Source organism: Microtus ochrogaster, chromosome 6 (genome assembly GCF_000317375.1).
Source record: "Microtus ochrogaster isolate Prairie Vole_2 chromosome 6, MicOch1.0, whole genome shotgun sequence".
In the NCBI taxonomy this organism is placed as follows: Eukaryota; Metazoa; Chordata; class Mammalia; order Rodentia; family Cricetidae; genus Microtus; species Microtus ochrogaster.
The window spans coordinates 85,628,423-85,654,046 of record NC_022013.1 but is presented as its reverse complement, the minus strand read 5'-3'; the positions used below and the strand labels follow the sequence as shown (position 1 = coordinate 85,654,046).

The 25,624-nt window shown below is 49.1% G+C and overlaps 1 protein-coding gene across 2 annotated transcripts in view; it reads left to right on the top strand.

Moving 5' to 3' along the window:
- Window positions 1–24,804, top strand: part of Kif26b (kinesin family member 26B) — a 404,164-nt gene extending 379,360 nt beyond the window's left edge. For both annotated transcript variants that reach the window (XM_005348983.3, XM_026779720.1), the window contains 5 exons: window positions 10,617–10,779; window positions 11,659–15,082; window positions 20,731–20,933; window positions 21,397–21,547; window positions 24,041–24,804. In XM_005348983.3, the coding sequence (XP_005349040.1) occupies window positions 10,617–10,779; window positions 11,659–15,082; window positions 20,731–20,933; window positions 21,397–21,547; window positions 24,041–24,189 (4,090 nt within the window). In that variant the 3' untranslated portion in view covers window positions 24,190–24,804. The remainder of the gene's footprint in view (window positions 1–10,616; window positions 10,780–11,658; window positions 15,083–20,730; window positions 20,934–21,396; window positions 21,548–24,040) is intronic.
- Window positions 24,805–25,624: the final 820 nt, after the last annotated feature.

The following is a 25,624-nucleotide window of genomic DNA, read 5'->3' as shown; positions in this document are numbered from 1 at the left end:
TAAGTTTAGAACTAAGAATACCTGGGAGATCCTGGGGCAAAGTAGCAAGCAAAATGGTGGGGAGACCTGGGAGAAGACACTGGGTGGAATAGGATTTTGTTGCATTCAACCAAGGCCATAGTCAGTGGTGAGTAGAATCAGAGAAGTGCCTCTAGGTTACCATGACAACATGATTCTTGACACCCTCTCTATGCCTCGCCAATCCCTAAGTCCAGTTTGGGTACCATCAGAGGTCTCTGACATCAAGAGCGTGTACTCCTGACCCAAGGATGACGGGGAGCTGGAAGAAAGCACAGTTTCCATAGAGTGCAGTGATGTCCTCTTTACTCTGAAGGTATGTGACAGCCACACTGCAGCAGGAGTGAGATGGCTCCTAGTCCCGCCCCTTGGTAGAGTTGCCGTTGACCACTGCAGAGACTAGCCCACAGTGTCGGGACTGTAAAAGTCTCTGCGGCCAGTCTTTGACAATTAGTGATAATAAGGCTTGGAATAAATAAGGTTTCTGAAGGAAGTGAAGAACTGCTGTGGAAGCTGTATTTACACTCTAGCTGTGGGGGAGGTAACCTTTAATCTGGTCCTAAGGTTGGCAGATTGACAGTCTTTTCTCTACTTCAGAGCCGGTCGCATGCTCGATGCCTGCCGCGGGTCTTGTTGAATCACTAAGCACACCTTCACAGCGGTCCTTGCTTTGTTAATGGATGTAATTTCTGGTAGTTCTTGACTCGAGGGACAGCTGTGCACCTCTTATCCTGTTTGTCTACTAATTTGCTGTATTGGTTATCTTTTTTATTCTTTGGGACCAATTTATTTAATGTGTTGACACTCCTAGTTCTTGGTTATGCTGAAGTGAATATTAATGAATTATTATAATATCTTCCATTCTGCCCTGAAGCTGTTAAGTTATATGCATTGTCTGAGCGAATACGGGTCAAATGAAATCACAGCTCCTTCCCATCACGCAGGTGCTTGGAATATTCTTATAAAATTCAGCAAAAGTCAGACAGAGCTCTAGGTTTGAGGGCACGGTCCCCAGGATGTGGCATTGCCCAAGGTTTCTGGTTGTTTGGATTCAAGGACACACAAGACAGGGAAGAGTCCACACCTCACTTCTGACACCAGCTGTGTAATTGGCAAGTCCCATGAGCCACCAACATTCACTAGAGGAACTTCCCAGATTCAGTAAAAGTGCTTGTGGCTCTCACTCACTTCACGGGAGGAGACCTATGGGACAGTGTCTGAGAAGGTTCCAGATATAAGTCTTCCAGCTCCCTCAGGATATGTTACTGTCCCAACACCTGATGTGACAATATGCACTGAATATCACCACCAGTGATGCTGGCATGAACCATGGCATCTATAACTGTTATTATGGCTAGACAGAGCAATTTCCCACATGGATGACCCCAGTCCCAGAGTGATTGATACCTGTAACCCAAAGCCATGATTCTAATCCCTATAGTTGATTTTTAAGAATGGCAGGTACAGCTCCCTCTCCACTGAAATCAATGTGGACACCCTCCACCCTAAACTAATGACTGCCACAGAGTTTGTCTCCCAAAGCTTCCAGCAAAGGGACGCTCCTTTAGGGACAAAGCTAAATTATTTGACTTAAGATTGAGCAGAGAAAAGGTGATAAACTGAGTGGCTGGGAGGCAGGGGAGTGTGGCTCAGTCAATAAAGTGCTTGCTTCAAAGGCATGAAGACTTGAGTTCAGATCCCCAGCACCCATGTACAAACCATGCACAGCACACATCTGGAACCACCACCCCAAGCTGAGGGGAACAGAGACAAGCAGATCCCTGGATATCACTGGCTATCTAGTATAGATGAATCAGTAAGATTCAGGTTTAACAAGAGACTGTCTTAAAAATAAGATGGAGAATTGAGGAAAACACCATGAACCTCTGGCTTCCATACTCACTGCACATGTAAACACACACACACACACACACACACACATGCACTTGGGTGAGAGGGAGGGGGTTTCTGTGAGCTCCAGTGACCAGCCAAACATTTGAAAGAGCAATAGAAAGGAAACCGAATGTTCCTAAGCAACAGAACCCTTAGGGAAGGCATGATAATACCTCTGAAGACGTGAAAAGCGAGCCCATGTGAACAATGAGTTTGTTCTTACCCTGTACAATCCTAGAGGGCAGAGATAGTGACCCTCGGTTGATGCTGTAAAGATTGAAGTTTAATATAAGGAAGAGATTTTTAATAATTAAGGCTGTCTGAAAATCTCCAGACTGCCCTGGGAAGGCGGTGAGTCCTCCCAAGTTAAAAGACATCGCCACATAAAGCCTCTCACCCATCACCATGGCAATCCTTTCCTTAGGAAAGGCAATGGCCTCCCCTCCAAGAATCTCTTCAACTCTATTGCTTTATTGTTCAATTAATATTTTTCAGTTTTGATGCAGGACTGTATAGTAGAGATGGTAGGCTCTTTATGTACTGATTCTGAGTGTGTGGATTCTCTTTCAAATTTCTGATGTGGCACCTGGGTGCTAGAGCTGTGGAATGGATGGTTCCCTGAGCAGAATGGAGTTACGATATGTAGAGTAACTTAGGTTCTACACCATGGCCGTCACTGAGTGGACTTTTCTTGCACCTGTGAGAAGGAATGGCCTTCTAGATAAACAGTGGAAGGTCTCTGTGCAATGTGTGCAGTCTGTTGAGCATCTCCATGCTGGATAAACATTGATAGAAATCTTATTGAAGACCATCCTTGTAGGGTACATTTTTAACTCAGAAGCTTCTGTTGGTTATACATTCGAGTTACACTGTATTTGCTTCTTTGGTTGAGACTGTTCGCTATCTGTAGCTAGTCTTTTACAATAAGAAGCTTGATTAGCATAAACTTTACCTTAATTGAGTAAGTCGAACAGCAGTGTCTAGGACCAAACGGTTTCACGTGGCCCAAATTTCACACAGGCTTTGTCTCCCTAACACACAGTGGTAAACTGCTGAAGTGTGGCTCAGATTTCATGGACTCGGACTTATACCTGTAGTGTGAAATCATAGCTATCTCTTTCCACATAGGTATTCTCGGAAGCCCCTCAGAGAAGTCCTTAAATCCTCACCACGTGCATAGTTATTTTCTGTGCTAGCTTTTCATCACTATCGCAAAATGCCTGAGATAACCAGTGAAGAAAGAAAAAAGGGTTTATTTGGGCAAACAGTTTCAGGGTTTACAGCCCATGACTGAGCAGCCTAAAGGCTTTGGGTCAGTGTCCAGGAAGAACGTCACAGTTTTAAGTCTTTATCCATTTTTAGTTTGTTTTTGCACATGGTGTGAGACCCAGTTTTGTCCTTTCAAATGTGGCAACCAACTTTTCCCGGCTCCATGATTTATTGAGGACATCGTCTTTTCCACCCGTTGACTCTTCTTGACGCCTTTGACAAAAATCGGTTGACCATAAATGCTTGGATTTATTTCTACGCTCAGTATTCGGTTCTGCTGGTGTCTGTGTGTTTTATGCCAGGGCCACACTGTTGTTGTTTATGCTTTTGCAATAGAATTTTAAATCAGGAAGTATGAGTTTTCCAACTTTATTTTTCTTTCTTGTAATTGCTTAGCTACTTAGGGCTTGGGGATTTTTTTTTTCTATTTCTGTAAAGATTCTGTTGAGATGTTGATAGGTATTTCATTAACCCTGTATAATATTTGGGGTAATATAGACATTTTAACAGTATTAATTATTTTTACCCATGATTCTGGAGTATCTTTCCTACTCATTTAAATCCTCTTTCATTTCTTTCATAGATTATTAAAATTTCTGGTGTATAAGTCTTTTATCTTCTGGATGAAATTTATCCCTAAATCAGTTTTTATTTTCCTGTCATCTTAAAGTGGATTTACTTCTTTTAAAATACCTCATTATTTATGTATAGAAATGCCACCGGTTTCTGTTCACCTATTTTCTCATTTATGAATAAAGACAGTTTTATTTCTTCCTCCCCAGCCAGTCCACTTTTCTTTCTCTTTCTGCATTGTCTAAGGCTTCCTACATGGGTTCAAAAGCCGTAGTGGGAAGAGACCTTTGCTTTCCCTCTGGTGTCAGTGGGATCTGTGTTGATCTCATCTCTCAAGTCTCTTGACTCAGTGATAGTTCCTTTGGCAGAGTCATCTGGGCTTCCTACATACAGGACCACGTCATCTCCAAAAGGAGAAAATTTTACTTCTTCCATTCAGATTGGGATCATTTCTATTCATTTCTTTCTTTCATTTTTTTATTCTCAAAAGATAATGTGTGTACCTGTAGGATTGTGGTTAGTAGAAATGGCAAGACAGACACCCTTGTCTATCGGGGAGTTTAGAGGAAACACTGTCTTTTTCCCCCACTGAGTATGTTAACTGTGGATTTCCCACAGACGTTATAACTAAACTGTGGAGAGTTTTTATAATTAAAAATGCTGTTGAATTTTATGGAATGCTTCTTATTATTTAATTGGGATGATGGTGAGAATTTCCCCCCTTTGGTCTATTAATAGAATGTCTTATTGATTGACTTACAGAGGTTGAAACAGCCTTGCATGCCAGAGACAAATCTCTCTTGATCATAATTTATAAATTTTATGTGGAATTCAGTTTACTAATGTCTCCTTGAAGGTTTTTACATTATTATTGACCAGAGATGATAGCCTGTTGTTTTCTTCAATGTCTTTGTCTATCTTAAAATGACAGAATCTGTAAAACGTGTGTGAGGCGTTCCTTGTAGCTGTAACTCTTGCAAGAGCTAAAGATGTGTGAGCATTGTTTTTCTTTGAAACCTTTGAATTCAGCTGTGAAACCACCCCAATGCTGGGGCTCCTTTGTTATGAGACTTTAATTACTATTTTAATCTCTTTTTCCCTTCTCCTTCCCACATAATATACTTGAGAATTTTCTGTAGTTGCTTATAGTTGTTAAAGCAATGTGTCTGTTTTTGCCCTGTAACTTTTATAGTCTTTTTTCTAACTAATTTCTGTCCTAAAGTTGACTTTCTCCTTCTTTTTGCTAACTGTGGAGATTCCTCCTCGTCCCCCTCTCCCTTCTCTTCCCTTCCCTTTTTCACTTCCTTCTCCTCTTCCTCCTCCTCCTCCTCCCCCCTTCTTCCTCCTCTTCATCCTTGAGGCACCATGTCAGGCTGTGGCTGGGACAGGGATCTTTCTTCTGTTAAATATAGGCATCTATTGCTCTAAAACCTGTGCTTGGAGCTGCTTTCAGTTTTGGTGGGAAGTTTTCCCACTGTTTCCAGTTTTAAGATATTTTTCTATCATTCATTTTGTTTCCTTTGACCCGCTGGTTGTTAGGGAACATAGTAATGTCCACCCTTTTGCTTTTGGAGTCTTTGTGTTGTTGTTTACCCTAAAATGAGGAGTTGCGGTTTCAGGTCTGATACATCCTGCAAGTGGTTGCAATAGCTTGAGATTCCAGGCTGGGGGTGTTCAGAGGGGCTTAGAGCCATAACTCTGTGCTCGGGGTCCCACAGACCTGCGATAGTAACTGGGATTGGGCACAGCACACTCTCTAAGGCACAGTTCAATACATATTGGCTACAAAGCTGTTGGTGGCACAGAGGCACACCCCAGCAGCTTAGACCTAGAGCTGTGGGCTGTAGTCTGTGCCTCTGACTGGGCTGGGGATGAGGTGCACAGCACACAACAGCCTGCTTCCAGCGCACAGGTGTAACTGGGAATCCAGAGTCAATAGCGCACAGCGGTGACTCAGGCCCTGAGCTGAGGCCACGTGGTAGTCACTAGACCCTGGAGTGATGGTACACTGGCAATGCCCCAGAAAGCACAGAGCTGTGGCTGGAAGCTCAGGGCCCAGGGAGCAGGACAACGTTTCCTCCACCATGCAGCACAACAGGCGGCTTCAACAGTTCACATTTCAGGGGTTCAGTTCCAAGGGAGCACAGCACTGCAGCTGCTTGGGCTGGAGGGCAGGTAGTGATAGATCACTCTTTCCTTAACTGAGCTGCACCATCAGCTCAACCCCAGGTGATACAGATGCTTGGCTCGGCCAGACACTGTGTCCCTGCGAGGCCGGGCACCAAGTCAGCTCAGGTGATGGATGGGGTGCATAGTGCTGACTTCTCTGGAGTAGCTCAGCAGGGGGACCCCACTTATGGTCTAGTGCCTGTAAGGACTGCAGGGGTCCTCTGTGGTGATGACTTCATTTGACCCGGATGGTGAAGGTGTGAGCATAGCCCTCCTGACTACCATCCCTGTGGGAAGGAGTGTGTCTAAGCTATCTTGACTAGAGTTCTAGGCAGCGATGCTGGGGCCAGGTGAGCCCTTCCTCCCACTATGTGTTTGTCCTGAATGTTTACACTCTGGCACCATCATTTAGCTGTTTTTTTTTTTAAATCAAAATATAGTTGTTTATTTGTGGCCTTGACTTCGTTCAGGGTATAGTAGGGACATCTAGTCAGCCACCTTGCTGGTGCCAGTTGTCATTAGCCTTTATTGAATACTGTCATAACGAGGTTTTACATGTCTATTTGCCTGGTTGAATCATGGGTTCCTTAAGTATAGTCAATCTCGCTTACCTGAGTCAGTCAGGGCTCCACAAATGTTCCTTAAATGAGCAGCCGCACTCCTAATGAGATGATTAGCTCACTGGACACGAAGAGCCAAGCAGTCCCTTAGCGAGCTCAGATTGCCTCTGCACGGAGCAGGAAGCAGTTTGAGCTGTGACGATGGCTGGGGCCTGGTGCTCCAGCGATTTCTAAAGCTAAGTACTTTCTCTTTGTCTGTTTCCATGGAACATCTAGATAGATACAGGGCAATACAGACTGCTGTCTATCAAATACAGATTATAGAATATTATGGAACCCAAGGCACAGTCAGTGCTGATGATTCTAATTAATGATGCTACCATGTGTCGTTACTCTACAGTAGGGACAGACACATTCTTCTACAAAGCCGAGGTAAATACTTGTGAGCTTTGTATAGCACCCATGAACAACTAGATGATAACACTCTGTTTATGAGAACAGGAAGTGAACCCAGTTTGCCCTGCATGGCCCTGGTTTGTTTGCACCTGTTCTAAGGCGGTATGTGTTCTTGAAGAATTACTGACCAGGCCTGGAGGCACGTGTCTTTAATCCAGACATCAGGAGGCAGAGGCAAGTAGATCTCTGCGAGTTTGAAGACCGCCAAAGGTTCACAGTGAGACTCCAGCTCAAAAAACTTATTCATAATTAAATATGATCTTTGGCTTGGGGTTATATTTCAATGATTGCCACATGTTCAGGGTGACGGGTTCCATCCCCAGCAGTGGAAAACATTAATGTGTTAATTATTCCTCTCTCTTCCTACCCTTTTATCTAATAAAAGGATTATCTTCTTTTGAAAACAAGACTGTTTTTTCTTAGTCGTTTTAAAAGATATAAATGGCCAGGACAGGCAGGGGCTGGAATCTGTGTTCATAAAAGATAACTAGTGGAAACGTGATCCAGTCCCTTCTCAGGTGTGTTCAGCTCTGCCTCATCACTGGCTCTTCCTGCTGCTACCCAATCAGTCCTCCAGGGTGCTGGGACCCCATAGCGTTGCTCCGTCCACATAGCCTGACAGTGGTGCCATGGCAGCAAGCTTCTCCATGCTTCTCTTCTTGTCACTCCAGTCTTGACCTAGTGGTGGCTGTCATCCTGAATGCTGTTCAGAGCCTTCTGAGTCCCCTCTAGAAAGCTTCGCCTAGCCTGTAGATGGCGATGGTTGGTACCTACCCCTTCTTCACCTGCCTTCTTAGCTGTCTTTGTTCCAAGTCAAGGCATCACCTTGAAGCTGAACAGACCACAGTTTCGTAGCTGCCTGCTGCACTCCCCCGTGATTAGAGACCTGTGCCAGTCTGGCTAGCAGTTCTGCTGACTTCCTTTCCACAAGCTTGCAAAGATATCGATTGCCAAGCAACACACACGTCATGGCTTCCTCCAGCCATATGGACTCTTTTTTAAAAAGCCACAGATATTTATCTGCAGCTGTATCCCACATGTGGATGATGTGGAGCACGGGACAGCAGTGGTGGAATGCTGTATCATGCTATTTGATTTGGGATCTTTCCCTGACAGAGAGTATATGGAGAGCCGGGAATGTATGCCTTTGGCCGTGTGCATTGATTAGCAAGACTTCCCACAAGGAAGTTCATAGTTTAGTCATCTGGGGGGGACATTTGTAGATTCCATAGTTGCACGTTGCCTACTTGATAAAATTTCTTTGCAATCTCCAAGGCAATATTCCTGGTGTTTTTCATGGTGACTTAAGAACAGTGCACAGGGTGGGGGAAATTTTTGAGACCCTAATGCATATGTTCCCCCCCCTGAGATGTCACAGGGTGAATGCTGCCTTCTGTGCTTTTGAATGTTTTATGCTTTCTGTCCATGATTTCACTTTCATCTAAAAGACTTATGTATTTACTATACATACAACACTCTGCCTCTGTGTGTGCCTGCATGCCAGAAGAGGGTACCAGATCTCATTACAGATGGCTGTGAACCACCATGTGGTTGCTGGGAATTGAACTCAGAACCTCTGGAAGAGCAGTCAGTGCCCTTAACCACTGAGCCATCTCTTCAGCTAGATTTCACTGTTTCAAATGATTCCCTAGCTTGTCACTGGAGTGCTTTCTGATAGAACGGAGCACAAAGAGGTTGCACGGTGCCTCGTGGAGAAAATAGGGGATTTAGAGAAGCTTCATTCAGGTATGAGTTAATGTGCTTTTGGCTGCAAGTCCAACGTCAATGCATCAATAGTATGATGCAGCCAGAGAGAAGGAAGAACGTGCTCACTGCAAGCGAAGCCTCCCTGAGATGGTGCAGGGCACATCTACAGGTCCTGATGAAGCTATGAAAAGGCAAAGAGGCTGAATCTGTAGACTCCTCAGCTGCTGAAGAGTTAAAGAGGAGAACAGTGGCAGTGTGCTGGGAGGCTGACGATCAGGCATCTGCTGTCATATCTCTCAGGGCCGGGGAATTATTGAACACTCCTGGTAGTACTTTATCATAAAGACATATTGTATAAACATCATTATTTACTAAAAATCAGATATTAAATAAGGTGCTTTTCAATAGAAACTTTGCTTAAAACAAGGTAACCTATTGACAGTTGACCACACTGCCATTCCCATCGAGGTTCCCAGGAATACAAACTTTGTATTTTCATCTGCCAGCCATGGCTCAGTGTCCCAGAATTCACAGTTCATGGTACTTTATAGTGTGTCACTGCCATGAATTACCAGAGCTGACTGCATATGATCACAGCTTAGTCCAAATGGAATCCATCTTCCCCTTCCTGGCACACCATCTCGGCTAAGTGTCTGTTAGGACTGGGCCTCAACCTCCCTCCTGCGACATTCCTGCATGGTATCCTTTGAAGGGAGTTAAATGTGGTCAGATACCCCCGACCCCCTCCTTTCACAGCTCCTATCCCTGTTCATTTTTCCCTGTTTTATTTATAAATTGTCTGGAGCTGGAACGTGACAGCCCTTCATTCCCAAATGAACAACTTAATTGGTCCCAGGTATGAAAAGAAACAATTGTGCCACCATCTCTCTTCCTGAAGCCAGACATAAGTCCTATGGAAAAAAAAATAAAATAAAACATTTTGTGCTGACAGTGACCAGCTTCCCACACAGTCTGCTGAGCTGTTCCTCTCTAGGGGATTCTGCAGGGACATGGTCTTGAGGAGGACCCCGCCCATCTGAATAGGAAACACAGCATAGGAAACCCAGAGATCGCCCCGGCCTTCCAGAGGGGATGCTCCAGGGACAAAATGGCATTTCACCTAGTCAGAGTTCGTGCATGGGGAGGATTCAGGGAGCAGGGCAGGATCTCGCTGGAGTACGTACAGGAAGGGAAAAACACAAGCCATTACTTTGGGTCAATTCTTAAAAAGCCTAGAAAGCCTCTGAAATGCTCTGGGCCTTGTTATCACTAACCAAGATAGTGGTTCCACATAGCAACTGCCAAGTTCCCAGAGGAAACCTTTCTAGAAAGTTCTGCTGTTGCTAAGTGACTATTTGGGCTGTGTCTGCATTTCTCTACTTATCGCGAATACCGATGTCTTTTCCTTCAGTGATCCTGGGTACAAATAGCAGAGTTGGGAGGCAATGGCTGTAGCTTGCCACTGTGCTGTAAAGGGGGATTTTTGTACATATTAGAAACACTTGGGACCTCAGTGCAAGTTCATAGCATCATTTTCTATTATAGGGATTGCCAGTGTGCAGAAACTTGCTACAAAGGCCTATGTGTGCAGATAGCATGCCAGATCACTGGTCACAAAGCCATTTTCTCCTGATCCCCTCTCCTTGTTCCTATTCCCAGGCCTCATTATGTGCGCTGTCAGATGCACACAAACAGACACACTAGAACAGCCCATCATGGCCAGGACAGAAGTGCCAAGGGAGGTGTTTGCATGAATCCCATCCTTGGAGTTAGAAGCACTTGCTCAGCTGCCAACTACAAATAGCCCCATGCTGCAAAGCAATGCTAATTAGTATGCCATTAAAAAAAAAAAAAAAAGGAAGAAAACCGCCACCCACAACCAAATAGCCACGCGCAAACCTGAAGTCCTGCCCTGACAGCCAGCATGAGGCATGGCCCTCTAATGCAGCCTTAATCCACTTTGCTTGGCAGGGAGAGTAAGCTCACCATGCTCCTGAGGGAGTCTCTGGGGAACGTGAACTGTCGCACCACCATGATCGCACACATCTCGGCCGCAGCCGGCAGCTACGCGGAGACCCTGTCCACCATCCAGATTGCATCAAGGGTCTTGAGGATGAAGAAGAAGAAGACTAAGGTAAGGGACTCTTCCGTGGGAGGGAGAATACATTGGGGATAAGAAGAGAATCATGAAAGCCTATCGGCATCACCCTTCTCTGAGCACCAAGGACTGTGCAAGTGTGGCAGCTGCAGCCAGCATCTCAGAAGAGAAAAGCCTTCTGACCAACACAGGAGAAAGTTGAGTCTCCTTTTCATAGGTGCCGCTGTCCTGGGTTATTCGCCCTGACGCCTGATAAGGACTATTTTAATAGATTGCCACTGCAGGAGGAAAACTGTTTGAGGGATGGGAAGCAACCTACACGGGTAAGGGCTGCATTCGGTGGGCTGGCTCCGCAGAGGATGGTTAATGCCCACCCATATGGTTCTGCCCCACCCCCCACCCCGAATGTCAGGAGCCTTCGGGCTGTGGGTTCTCACATTAATCTGCTGGATTCTGCATTGTGCTGAGTTGATAGATGTTGGTAGGTTCGCTTCCTTTGGCAGAAGCAAAGCCAGGACAGCTTGAAAGAAAACATTTATGGGCCAACTAGTGATGCTTGGGACTTTCTCCTTCCTTCTTTGTGTATTCTTTTTATGTATATACAAGGCAAGTGAGTCTTCATGGTCAGTGGTCTGAGGCAGGGGAATAGCCTTGAGGAAGTCAAGTGGTGCTGGATAGGTCACCACCTTTCCCGATCAAGCTAATTCACCCGTGTGCAGAAGGGGACACATGCCCATGGGATGGGACTGGGAGGTGTCCTGGCACAGCCCAGTGAATACTGGCCCCTCCACGGGCGGATCTTCAAGAGCCTAGGGCCAGTTAGCAGCTTGCACCTGCCATATGACACAGGCTCCCTAGGAGGGAGGGCTGTCTTGAGAGAACTCCCCATTAATGATTCTCTTGCCCACACTGCAGTACACATCGAGTTCCTCGGGGGGAGAAAGCTCCTGTGAGGAGGGCAGAATGCGCAGGCCTACCCAGCTGAGACCCTTCCATGCCCGGGCTTCGGTGGATCCCGAATTCCCCCTCGCCCCGCTGTCCAGTGACCCTGACTACTCCTCCAGCAGTGAGCAGTCCTGCGACACCGTCATCTACATCGGGCCCAATGGCACGGCCCTGTCTGACAAGGAGCTTACTGACAACGAGGGCCCCCCAGACTTTGTGCCCATCGTGCCGGCCCTACAGAAGACTAGGGGTGACAGCCGCCCTGTGGAGGCAACAGAAGCTGCAGCCAACAAGTCGGAAAGAGACTGTCTGAAGTGCAATACCTTTGCCGAGCTGCAGGAAAGACTAGATTGCATTGACGGCAGCGAAGAACCCAACAAGTTTCCTTTCGAAGAGCTGCCCATCCAGTTCGGGCCAGAGCAGGCAGGTAGATGTGTTTCCTTAAGCCAAGCCGCAGGGCCAGATACACTCTCTGAGTCTGATAAAGAAGATAACGGGTCAGACACTGGCCAGCTGACCACCGACAGGGAAAGCACGGAGCTTCCAGCCTCCAAGGTGCAGCAGGGACGGTCCCCTGTGCCTACTGTGACACGGAGCAGCAGTCCCAGTCCTGCATCACCTCGGAGCATCCCGGGCAGCAGTAGCCAGCACAGCACCTCCCAGCTCACACAGAGTCCCAGTCTCCAGAGCAGCCGGGAGAGTCTGAACTCATGTGGCTTTGTGGAGGGCAAGCCCAGACCCATGGGCTCCCCACGGCTAGGTGTTGCCAGCCTGTCCAAGACCTCAGAGTACAAACCCCCCAGCTCTCCCTCCCAGAGATGCAAAGTCTACACCCAGAAGGGGGTCCTGCCTTCCTCTGCCCCACCACCTTCCCTGAGCAAGGACTCTGGCATGGCCTCCAGCGAGTCCTTGCTTCAGCCTGACGTCCGTACTCCCCCGGTTGGAATGAGTCCCCAGGTTTTGAAGAAATCCATGTCTGCTGGGAGTGAAGGGTTTTCGGGAACCCTGGTTGAAGATGGGCACCAGGAAGGTCCTCCTGCAGACTCCAAGAAGGAGATTCTGAGCACCACGATGGTGACCGTGCAGCAGCCACTGGAACTGAACGGGGAGGATGAGCTGGTGTTTACACTGGTGGAGGAGCTGACTATCAGTGGGGTGCTTGACAGTGGCCGCCCCACCAGCATCATCAGCTTCAACAGCGACTGCTCCGTTCAGGCCTTGGCCTCAGGCTCCCGGCCCGTCAGCATCATCAGCAGCATCAGTGAAGACCTGGAATGTTACTCCAGCATGGCCCCCGTCTCGGAGGTGAGCATCACGCAGTTCCTGCCGCTCCCCAAGCTGGGCCTGGATGAGAAGACGCGGGAAGCAGGCAGCAGCCGGCGTTCTTCCATCAGTTCCTGGCTAAGTGAGATGAGCACGGGCAGTGATGGGGAGCAGTCTTGCCACAGCTTCATAGCGCAGACGTGCTTCGGGCATGGCGAAGCCATGGCAGAACCCCCAGCTGCAGAGTTCGTCAACACCATCCAGAACACCGCTGTGGTATGCAGAGAGAAGCCCGAGGTGGGCCCTGACAATCTACTCATCTTGTCTGAGACGGGAGAAGAATCTGTCAACAAAGCCACTCCCGTCAAAGGCTGCAAAATCTCCACCCTAGGCAAGGCCATGGTCACCATCTCCAACACGGGCAACCTGAGTAGCTGTGAAGGCTACATCCCCATGAAGACCAACATCACGGTCTACCCCTGCATTGCCATGAGCCCCCGAAATGTGCAAGAGTCTGAGTCCTCCACTGCCACCCCAAAGGAAGCCCCCAAAACAGCCCAGTCCCAGGAAAGCAAGGAAGCCAATGCAAGGAGAGAGATGAAGTTTGAAGATCCCTGGCTAAAACGGGAAGAAGAGGTGAAAAAGGAGAGCGCTTACCCCGGTGAGGAAGGGGTGAGGGGCGAGGCAGTCACAAGCTCCCTGACGACTGAAGGTAAGTCAGAACAGGAGCCGAATGGCAGGCCCAGCTCTGGTGACAGGCTCAGCAGCAGCAGCGGAGAGGCGTCTACCTTGCAGGTGACTGACAACATCAGGAGAGTTGTGGATGGCTGTGAGATGGCCCTGCCTGGCCTGGGGGCCCAAAGTCCCATACATTCCAACAAAAACCTCAAGTCAAGCAGCCTCCCAAGGGCATTTCAGAAAGCTGACAGGCATGAGGCGTTGGACAGCTTCTACCATTGCCTGGCAGACAGCAATGGCTTCAGCGGGGCTCTGGGTATCCAGTCCTCGAAGACAACACTGGAGAGGAAGGTGGCATCACCCAAGCATTGTGTCTTGGCACGGCCCAAAGGGACACCGCCTCTGCCTCCTGTCCGCAAATCTAGCTTGGATCAGAAGAACAGGGCCAGCCCTCAACACAGTGGCAGCAGCAGCAGCAGCACCGGCAGCCCACTGAACCAGCCGGCTACCTTCTTGGCTTGCTTCCCTGATGAGTCCACCAACAGCAAGACCAAGGATGCCAGTAGCAGCAGTAAGCTCTTCAACGCCAAGCTGGAGCAGCTGGCCAGCAGAACCAATTCTCTTGGCAGGACAACAGTCAGCCACTATGAATGCTTGTCCCTGGAAAGGGCGGAAAGTCTGTCATCCGTCAGTTCCCGCATGCATGCCGGCAAAGATAGCACCATGCCTCGCACTGGCAGGAGCCTGGGTCGCAGCACAGGGGCCTCACCACCCAGCTGTGGCATCACCCAGTCTGCAGGGGCCTCTCCCAAGGCCAGCCAGTCTAAGATCTCGGCAGTGAGCAAGCTCCTGCTGGCCAGTCCCAAATCTCGCAGCCTGTCCACCTCGACCACCAAAACCCTCAGCTTCTCTACCAAGTCCCTGCCACAGTCTGTGGGCCAGAGCTCCAACCTGCCACCCAGTGGGAAGCACATGTCCTGGTCCACGCAGTCGCTCAGCAGAAGCCGGGGCTCTGGGCTGGCTTCTAAACTCCCCCTGAGAGCCGTCAATGGGCGCATTTCGGAGCTGCTGCAGGGCAGTGCGGGCCCCAGGGGTGCACAGCTGCGGGCAGAGGCAGAGGAGCGCAGTGGAGCTCCCACAGAGGACAAGCCTGCAGCTGCCCACCTTCTGCCCTCACCCTACAGCAAGATCACCCCTCCTCGGAAGCCTCACCGCTGCAGCAGCGGGCATGGTAGTGACAACAGCAGCGTCCTGAGCGGGGAGCTGCCACCTGCCATGGGGAAGACGGCCTTATTCTACCACAGCGGCGGCAGCAGTGGCTATGAGAGTATGATGCGGGACAGCGAGGCCACTGGCAGCGCATCCTCGGCCCAGGACTCCATGAGTGAGAACAGCAGCTCCGTCGGAGGGAGGTGCAGGAGCCTCAAGACCCCAAAGAAGCGGTCCAATTCAGGTAGGCACCAGGCATGGGCTAGGACAGAGGCATCAGGCTTCTGGGATGGAAGCAAGGTTCATCTCCTTGCTTTTGACCAGCCATGGGAGTGTGTCCAGATACTGGAACTGGAGTCTTGGGCTCCCTTTCCTCAGTGTCCTGCCACCTGTGTCCTTGACTGAGGACACAATCCCCAGAGACTTTCCTGAAGGTCTGGGTACTGGGGGATGCTAGCTGTGGGGGAGTGGGGGTCTGGGTACTGGGGGATGCTAGCTGTGGGAGGTCTGAGTACTGGGGGATGCTAGCTGTGAGGGTTCTGGGTACTGGGGGATGCTATCTGTGGGGGGTCTGGGTACTGGAGGATGCTAGCTGTGGGGGTGCCAGGAGGGAGCTCATTCTTGCTCGTTCTGTTTTGCGTCACTTCTGCTTTCACGTGCACATGCTTCTACTCAAAGGCTGAGACGGCTGCTGTCTAGAACATTCTGAGGGGTCCGAGCCCCTGCCCTTCTGACTACAGAAGCCCGTATGTGAGGCTGATGGCCTCCAAGACCCTGCAGATCCCCCTCCTGGAGATACGGGGCACTGTCATTTCATTGAAAGTGGGGTGGGAGAGGGCTAGTCTCCACTCGCACCCGAAACTCGCACCCGAAACACACTTGTGGCAGTGGTAGACACAGAACAACCACAGGTTTCCTGCAGTGCCCCTCCCTAAGTGATAGGCAGTAGGTGTCCATGCTGTCCTGCCCACCTGCTTTTGTAGGGCGACTCTCTGTCGTTTCCATAGTATGCCATCAGAAAGTACCTCACATCTGAGCGACTGATAGGTTCCTTGGAGCTTGGGGTGGACATGTGACAGCAAATTATGTTGGACAAAAAAAAAAAGACGAAGGTCAGAGCTGGTGGCCCAGGTGCCATGGAGTTCATGAACTCAGGGGACAGTCAGGAGGGAAATTAAGAGACAAAGGCAAAGGTATAATTTAGATACCATGAGAGTTTTTCCTGAAACTCACTGGATGCTAAAGAAATTGTCCGTAGTGATGAAGCTTCTGATTTCTGTTCTTAACTAAATAAAATCATTTGCCCTGTGTGTACTCCTGAACCTCTGCTGAGTGAGGACAGCGGAGTATAATGTCCTCGTGGCCTGTCTAGCCTGTTCCCTGTCCTGTATGCCCTGCCAGGCTCTGCAATCGAGAGCTTTCTTGATCCTTTGCCCTGTGTGTTCGTGCTACCAGCCTGGCCGGGATTAAGAGACGGGATGACATGCAGAAACGGAGCCTTCTCTCAGGGGTAGCTGCTGCAGGAACAGCCCGTGGGCTTCCCCTACCTGCCACGGGATTGGTTTTGCCTGTTTCCTGCCAGCTGTAACCCCCAGGCTCTGCAAGGGACCGGTCCACATAAGGGCTGAGATCAATGCCCACCATAAACTATTTGTCTTCCTGGGATCACAGAATTCCATCTCAAGGGACAATATAAGCTTATGGTTTCCCATTACCATATGCCGTGATCTAGAGAGGCCCATCCATCTGTCCGGCCATTGCATATCATGGCACGAGGCAGCAGTGAGGGCCTTCCATTCCCGGCAGGCTCAGGTACTGCTGTGGCTGCTGCCGCTGTGGCATCTGCATTTCCTGGCTGTGTGTTTCTGAGTCTGCTGTGCTCATGCTCAGCTCTTATTCCATCCCTGTCTCTGGCTTTGCAGACAACCCCCATGTAAGATGGGGTGACAAGTGACAAGCTCTTGGCGCAACAAGGCAACCACTGTGGTCTATCCCCGGGGCCAGGAGCTCTGAAACGTGCTGGTGTTAGTTGCTGAAAATAGCAAGATATTTAAGAACACCAGTCTTCATGGGAAATAAACATGCTAGCCTTCCTAGTACTTGATTGACAGGCATTGTTATTACTGCTTGCTCCGTGTTGATCTTCAAAGCCTGGAGAACAGCGCAAGGCTCGCTTCAAGGTTCACCTGTGTTTTCCCTGTGGACTCTGTTTCTGTTTTCTAATTTAGTGAGTTGCAACCCAGTTACTTTATTCTTCCACTGCCGTAAACTTTCTAGTCAAGGCTCCTTAATACATTGGTTTGTCTGTGACGCTGGGCTGAAGCAGGAAAGCGAATGAACGAGAGGAAGCAAAGTGTACGTAACTGCTCAGAGCGAGGCGGTGGACGCTGCACCTGTCCTTGCCCAGGGCCAACTCCCTTCTTAGCCGCTGCCCTCCGAGGGACTCCTCTCAGAAGGCTATTGAAGGAAAATGGTGTGACATAAAAATGCCAGGGAAGGGGCTGGGGATGAGATTTAATACGGAGTATCCCAAGCATTAGACCTCGGTGCTCAGCCACCGTAGACCGAGGGCTCGGTGATGGATACGGCTAGGAAGATGGGCTCATTTCAGGTTAGGTGACCTTGTCTGGCTTATTTATGATTATTATTAAGAGAGATGCTGGCTGTCAGACGCGATCAACATAAATCACAAACAACTTCTTTAAGAGAAGCCATAAGACTCCTCAAAGGGTACTTCTAACTAGAAGGCCAGTCCTCATTCACTGGCGATGTCTGGGATTTAGAATTGCAAAGAAGGCAGTTATCTTTTATCTGGGATCGCCTTTGCATCCGGAGAACTGCGGTGATTTAGTTGTTTTCTTACTGGGAAAGAATTAGAATTGTGTTGCTGGGAAGTAGCCACGAGCCCTCTGAATCCCGTGTGATGTCTATGTAGCAGCAGAGTTCATCCAACATTGCCACGTGTCACCACCATTCAAGCCCTTCCTAGAGACCCACGCTGGTGAACAGCACATGAGGTTGGGCTTACAGCATGGCGTATGGGAAAGATTAAACTTGGGGCCATGAGCTGTGTGACTTTTATTTTTGCCGTTCTGGGCCTCAATTTTCTTATGTACAAGAAAAACGGTGGGTTTGATAAATAATGCTGGGCATATTATTATTATAAAACTAAAAACAATAGTCTGACGTTCTTTCCATAGAAAAACCGTATGTTAGTGAACTTCATTTTTAGTTATTGCATTAGACAGTTTTTTGTTACTGTAACGTCTGAGATGATCGCCTTAAAAAGGAGAGAGGCTATTTCATGTTCTGGGTTCAGTCATGATCTGTTGACCTTCTTGGTTTGGGGCCAGTGCTGAGGCAGCACATCCCAGGAGTAGAGAGTGATGCAATGGTGGTTGGGAGTGAAAAGGGAGAAAGAAGCTGCATTCCCACAATTCCATTCAAAGTCATGTCCCCAGCTACTCAAGACCTCCTACTCTGCCCCACCTTCCAAATGTTCTACCTCTTCCTAACAGTGTCACTCTGTAGACCACACCTGTAAAACACTGGCCTCTGGGACACCCAGGATCTGCCCCGCAGCAGTTGCCGGACACTGATCAGGCATCCTCTACACTCCCAGACAGAGCTGGTGATGTGGGAGGATGGGCAGCCTCGTGCGATGTAAGACAACGCTGAGAGGTGTGAAATATTCAGAGAGAGGAGTAATAACATAAAAGGGATCAGCGAACAGAGACATACCGCCACGTGCTGGGCACATCCTGCCGACCAGCAGCACAGGAAGCTTTCTGCCATAGGCAAGAAGATCCTGCAAATCAAAGCAAGCGAAGACGGCTGTGGGGGAAGGGCCTGTCCTTAGACAGACAGACAGAGTGGATGGCTTTGGAAGCCGAGAAAATAAATCATGGGAGCCCAGGTTTGGAGCGGCAAGTGTATGGCCCACTTACTGCAACATAGTGGGGTGCATTCAAAGGGGCACATTCTCAGTGAGCATAGTGAGAGCCTGAAAAAGGTACAGCCAGGTGGCATTACCCCTTGAGCACGTGGGAACTGTAATAAGAGCACACAGATGCATTCTGTAGAGCTCCGTAGAACTGTACTAAAAGCACACGATAGAGCATAGTCAGCAACGGAAAGTCATTATACACTCTCAAGAGGAACTTGTGTGAGTAGATTTTCATTGATTCTTCACGGTTCCTAGCTGCCTTCCTCTGCGGTAGGCAACACACCACCATGTAGCCTCAAGCTCTGAATTAGAGTGAAGATAACCTGGCCCATTGGGGAACAATGTCTGCCCAGCCAGTTATGCACTTCTTAAACCAAACCTGACCCATTCATGATACAAACTTAGGAAGAGAGTTATCAACCCAAGTGTTGTGTTTATGCACTGAATGTCTATGTGTCTTGATGAAGGGGCAGTATGCTTTAGGATATCTACTTAGCTGGCAGTTTCTACTTCTTGAGGTTTTCTGTTGCTGACACTTACCCCAGATCCCACCAGCAACCTGGCAATTTTTCTTTGTTTTGTTTTGTTTCGAGACAGGGTTTCTCTATAGCTTTAGAACCTGTCCTGGAACTAGCTCTGTAGACCAGGCTGGCCTTGAACTCACAGAGATCCGCCTGCCTCTGCCTCCCGAGTGCTAGGATTAGAGGCATGCACCACCATCACCCAGCTATTTATTAGCAATTTATAGTCTGTGTTTTGAGATATGTCAAAGGTACTTTCCCCAGTGACCTAAGTTTCTACCACTAGGCCCAACCTCTTCAAAGTGGTCTGTCACCTCCTGGAAATGGTTCTGTCACACCACAAGCCAGCAATCAATTAATGACTATTAATACATGCCCTTCATGTATGTGTGTGAAGGAATTCTGGGTCTAAGGAGGCAGCTGGCATAATAAAGTGCTCGCCACATAGGTATGAGGACCTGCATTCAGTCTTCAGAACCTACATTAAGGGGGGAAAAAAAGGAAGGGCGGGAGTGTGGGCGGAATGGAGGAGAGGGAGAGGAGAGAAAATAAAGAAAAAGTCAGATTGTGTAATCTCAGTGCTGGGGTCACAGAGACAAGTGGATCGCTAGGGCTTGCTGGCTGGCCAGCCTAGTCTACTCAGCAAGCTCCATGCCAGTGTCTCAAAAACCAAGGTGGATGATGGCTGAAGAGTGACCTCTGGCCACCGCACACCTGTCTGCATGCGTGTGAGCACCTGTGCCTACACATGAACCTTCACACACAAAGAGAAGACTCAGGAAGACTCAGGAAGAGCGTCCGCCATCTTTGTACCTGTCTCATCTCATGCGGGGATCTAATGAGATGCCATGCACCAGTCAAGATTAGGCTTGTCCACATGGAGAAGCTCCATGTGTGATGGCAGAGCTCTCTTCGGTTGTGTGTGAGGCCAGAGGTCCCCCCGTCACCTCCCCCATGTCGAGAAGGAAGACTGAGAGTTGGGTGCAGCTTGCAGCCTTCTTCACAGAGTAGAAGGCTTCTTGGGTAGTTTATGACATCATCACTTATAGCAGGTCTCCGGATACAGTACTAGACACTAGGACATTGTTCCCGTAGCCGGGACACCTATAACTTCATCAGAGCATCCAGCCCTGCCAGGGTTGTGCCAGCCTGGCTCATGTCCTTCCCTGCATACCCTGGGGGATGCTGGGAGTGCCTGGTAGGAGGTGGCCCTGAAGGTCAAACAAGGATTTTGTTCACCTGGGGATGAAGCAAACAATGGGTTAAGAGGCCAAAGGGTAGTGGGAGGCTGGAGGACTTTACACACGGCTCGAAAGCTGATGGCGGATGTTGTCTGTTCTGACTGTGGCTAATGAGGGATGTTCATCATGACCCTATGCTTTCCCTTCTGGTCAAGTTCACCGGCATCTCCTCTTCTTGCCTTAGGTTCTCAGAGGCGGAGGCTCATTCCGGCGTTGTCCCTTGACACCCCATCACCTGTGAGGAAAACTGCCAGCAGCACAGGGGTCCGCTGGGTGGACGGCCCCCTGAGGAGCACCCAGAGGGGGCTTGGGGAACCTTTTGAGATTAAAGTCTATGAAATTGATGATGTGGAGAGACTTCAGCGACGAAGAGGGGGAGCTAGCAAGGTAAGGCCACTTCCTTCCCAAGGGTCCCAGTTCCTGGCAGGTCCTGCCCTAAGAACTTCAGGGGAGCCTCCTCAGGTTCAGTGTGGGCAGTGGGTGGTGGCAGGGGATTGTGGGATAGGTGCTATATGCTCCTTCTCTGGAACACCTTAAGTGTTAGTGAGCTGCAGCCTGATGGGCTCAGGGACTTCTCTGGTTTCTTGTTTTGAGGTTTTACACCCTAGTGAACACCAACATTGTGAGGGGCCGTGTACCTTCTAGGTGAGAATAGCCTTCGGTTGTCTCCGGGGAGTTGAGTGTCTTGTCTGTCGAGGCCACAAGGCTCCCTGCCATGCTTCTGGGAAGCTGGGCTTTTGTCATTGGTCCTCTCCCAACCCTCCCTTTGGAGGAGGCTGCAGGACAGTCAGAGCAGAGGGATGGCCTTCTGCTTCTCTCCTTCTCCAAACCCCCCTTCCTCTGTGGGCAGGAGGTCATGTGCTTCAACGCCAAGCTGAAAATCCTGGAGCATCGGCAGCAGAGAATCGCTGAGGTCCGAGCCAAGTACGAGTGGCTGATGAAGGAGCTGGAAGCAACCAAGCAGTACCTGATGCTGGACCCCAACAAGTGGCTTCGTGAATGTAAGTCTGAGGGACCGGCCCTGGGGTTATCTCCGCTAAGCCAAAAGCCCAGGTGATCTTAACCACCTGGTCACTCTCCACAGTGCTACTGTTCCTGTTGAGGGATAGATTGGATTAGCTCTAATTTATTTGTTCCTCGTCATCCCATTTACTGCAAAAGAAGGCTTAACTTTGCCCTGACTAGTACATTGGTTTGGGACCACTCCTGGAAGACTTGTCCGTGGGTAAATTATGCCAGCATCATTACAAACACTCTCTCCCCCCACTTTCCTGCTCAGCTCTTCCCGCCAACCCTCAGCTACCCGCACCCCTTTTGGAACACTCTTCTCCTAAGGTCACCCCCTCCTGGTACTCCCTCACAGGCAACTCACAGGTAGAGCCCAGCAGCTGAGGATTGGGTCTCAAAGAGCTGGTTTAAAAAGAGCGTAGAAATGAGACCGGTACAGAAGGGCCAGGATCTACCAGTTCCTGACTGTACCCACTGAGAGCAATAACCCACTGTCACACTGCCTCTTTCTGGGTAGCCTATAGGACAGAAAGTCCTCCTATGTTTCATTGCATCTGTGGCTCTGCTCAAGGTCCCGTAGACCTGATTTGGATACTGGTTGTTTTTTTGTTTTTGTTTTTGTTTTGTTTTTTTTTTGCTATATGCTGACTGTGTGACTTTGGGAAATGTTTGACTCTCTGGGTCTTGGTTTCCTTAGTGTAAAAAAGAAGAGTGGCTAAGCCCGTCTCATAGGGTGATTCTAAGCCAGAATGAGTGCTTAGGCTACACGGTGTTTAGCATCTGGTGGGAAGAGCTGCAGTTACCTCAGAGTTCAGTCAGCTGACGGCTCCTGGAGGTAGATGATTCAATGCCTGCTCCCACGGTACATGGTTAATTCCTTGGTGGGGGATTTGGACGAAGATACAACCTCTCCCAACAACAGTGTCTTCATCCAGCAAAGGAACAAGGACATGAGCTAAAATGTGACTGAGACATTAACACACACCCTATGCCTCTTTCTCCTTCTCTGCTCTCACTAGCTTCTCCCATGGGTCCTTCCTAACCACAGGGGCTTCCCTTAGGCAGAACCCTCATTTTCAACAGCTTCTTAGAATTTTATTTTTCAAAAGCAGCTTATGCCCAAGGCAGGCTTGAAAATGATCTTCACTTTCCAAACTTCCTCTTTTTTTCTGGGATGTGAATGAGTTTGCCTATCAGTACACATGGGCCTCAGATGGTTGGAGGGGGCGATTGCTCTCTTCCTGCCTTGGTCTATGTCAAGAGTCAGTAATTTTTTTTTTTTTTTGATGCTGAGAAAAACAATGGATAGAAGGTTACATGAAAGGGAAATACAGATTTAAAAAAAAAAGATAAATTTAAAACAGGAATTGGAAAAAAATCAAGGAGGCTGTGTGCTGACGCTCTCAGATGGGCTGCAGGCCGTGCTAGAACGGCCATGTGCGGGGATCCACCTCCAGTTCTAGTTTGTCCTCCCGCTGCCTCTTTCTAGGGCCTGTGATATTGCCTGATGTGCTTACGGAAGGGTGAGGCTCTGATTTCAGTAACCTGGGCTGAGATGCAGGGCCTTGGGTCTGTTTCTAGCGACAGTCCACACTGGCAATATAAGCGTGAACAGGGACCCTTTCTGATTAGATGGAGGCTGCTCCTGTAGAGAGAACCCCACTCCACCACAGACTTCGAGTGTCTGTAGCAGGTTTGCACATCATCTCATCTGCAGTGCCATTCTTGTCAGAAACTCAAGGAGGAGAGGGCAGGAATCCTGTCACTTGCTCCACTTGCGTTGCTGTTTAAGAAATGATGCCAGCTGAGGTGATTTGGCCCAGCTAGGACTCCAATGTGAAGCCCCTGCCAGGCCACCCACACTGTTATCCATGCTTCACTCCCGTGTGGACCTTTGGCAGTACCCCTAGAACAGGGACCAGGTCGTCTACCACTCTTATGCCAAGTCATAATGGGGCAAAGGGACCCCAGACCTCTGCCCCGAGGAAGGGAATGGACAAAGACCTTGGATGCAAGGCATCATGGTTATATGACTCAACTTGCCTTTTTGAGCTCAAGGGAATTTTAATTATTAATGCACATGTTTTAAACATCATATTCCCCCTCCCCAGTGACCAGTGAGTAAGATCGTACAGGAATGGGAGCCTGCTCTCTCCAGGGAGGTGGGGTGTGCATGTCACTCAGGTAACGCCACTCCAGAAAGGCGGACTCTTGCTGCCATAGCACCCTAGAGTTGCTTGCCTTGGTTAACAGATCAGTAGAGTGGGGTCCTCACAAATCTGTGCTAGAGGCAGCTGGGGCAAATATGGGAAGGTTCTAGACCACCTCCCTGTTCCTCAGAACCGTCTCTGAATATCAGGAGCTAGAAACCACAATGGGTATGTGTGTGTCATTCCACCTCAGGCGACCTTAGCCCAGGGGAGGAGGGGGAGGTAGCCCTTCCTACGAGTAGCTGTCCCATCTCCAGGAGCTCCTTTCTCTTTCAGTTGACTTGGAGCAGGTCCTGCAGCTGGATTCCCTGGAGTACCTGGAGGCCCTGGAGGGCGTGACAGAGCGCCTGGAGAGCCGTGTCAACTTCTGCAAGGCCCATCTCATGATGATCACCTGCTTTGACATCACCTCCAGGCGCCGATAAGGACCAGCGGGCTCCAAGCCGTCAGGCCCTCGCTCCCTAGGACTTCAGCAGGACACCACCCTCCCAGGCCCTCTGTGCTGGCAACGCTCAAGACACTAGGATGCGGATGAAGGTTGGTGGCAAGTCTGGAGTGAGCGAGGAGCGAAAGGCGATGTTTCCTTTGTTTTCTGTAGGGAAGAAAGGTAAAGACACCAACACGTGGAAGGAGGAAGTGAAGGGAAAACCCGTGGGACTGAGAAAGCACTTTGAGGAACCTTGAAGAACTCTGTACATAAGGACTGCTAGCCAAGAGATTCTTACCTTGCAGTCATGAGGAAGGGGAGGGTGACGCGGGATTGCCATTGAAAGCAGAACACCAACAAGACGACCCAGAATGATGGATTAAGTGCCTTGCAAATCTTTATGATTATCCAAACATTTGTGTTAGTTCTTTCTTGTGTCCAGATGGTGCTAGTCAAGAAGAAATCAACAAAACCCGAAAACTCAACCCAGTTTTTGAAATGCATTTGCAGCTTGTTTTCTCTTGGTTCTGACTTGCTGTTTGTTCCCAAAAAGTTGTGTTTGTTGTGCTATTTCCTAATCAGTATTGCAGCTGAATAAATGTTAACTGTCTTTCATGGTTGTTCCGGTAAGGCCACTCAGAACATGGAGACTCCATTGGCATGAGCCAGTGTGTTTCCCAGGGAGGTTTAGGAGGGCAGGGGACAGAAGACGCCACCTTCCATGAACAGCAGGTCAGCCAACAGCTCCAGGGTCGGGCATGGAATGGGTGCGCATGAGCATTAGTGATGAGGAGGGATGTCTTTAAGGGAAAGGGTTCAGGGTGACCTGTTCTTCTTTGTTTCATGTATCTGTGGCCCTCAAAAACAAGTTCATGCTCCTTTCTAGCCCAAAGCCTATGGATGGAAAGGTTGGACAACTTGAGCAGAACCCTGTTTCTTTGTCTTCGTGCAATATGGTGTTATTACACAGGGTGGAGGTTGTCTGTGTTGAGACTCTTGGGCTTACATCGGTTCAGGGACTTGACATCCATTTAGAAACAGGAAACTTTGGGGTTGGGGTTGCATAGCTTTTTGTCACCCAGGATTCTGTCCACTAGCAAGAGGTCAGCTCTCACCTATCCTAAAGCCTCTGTAACTGTGGCCTTGGTGTCCTGAGGCACTGAGAGGAATCACATCTCTAAATTCTAGGACCCCAGATGTGCAGGTCAGAGCTGAATGAATGGGGAGACCTAGGTCTTGCTCCCCACTAAAACTGAGGACTTCATTCTCGGATTACTCCCCTGCCTTCAGGGCTGTTGGACCATGTTAGGAACATGGGTCTGAGGCATGGAACGGCCAGGCATTGGCTGACCATAGGCTGCTGGAAAAACTGAGCATCGCAGGAGAACCAAGAATTCTCTCTCCAGGAGCCTACACAGCCTGCCTGTGTATAT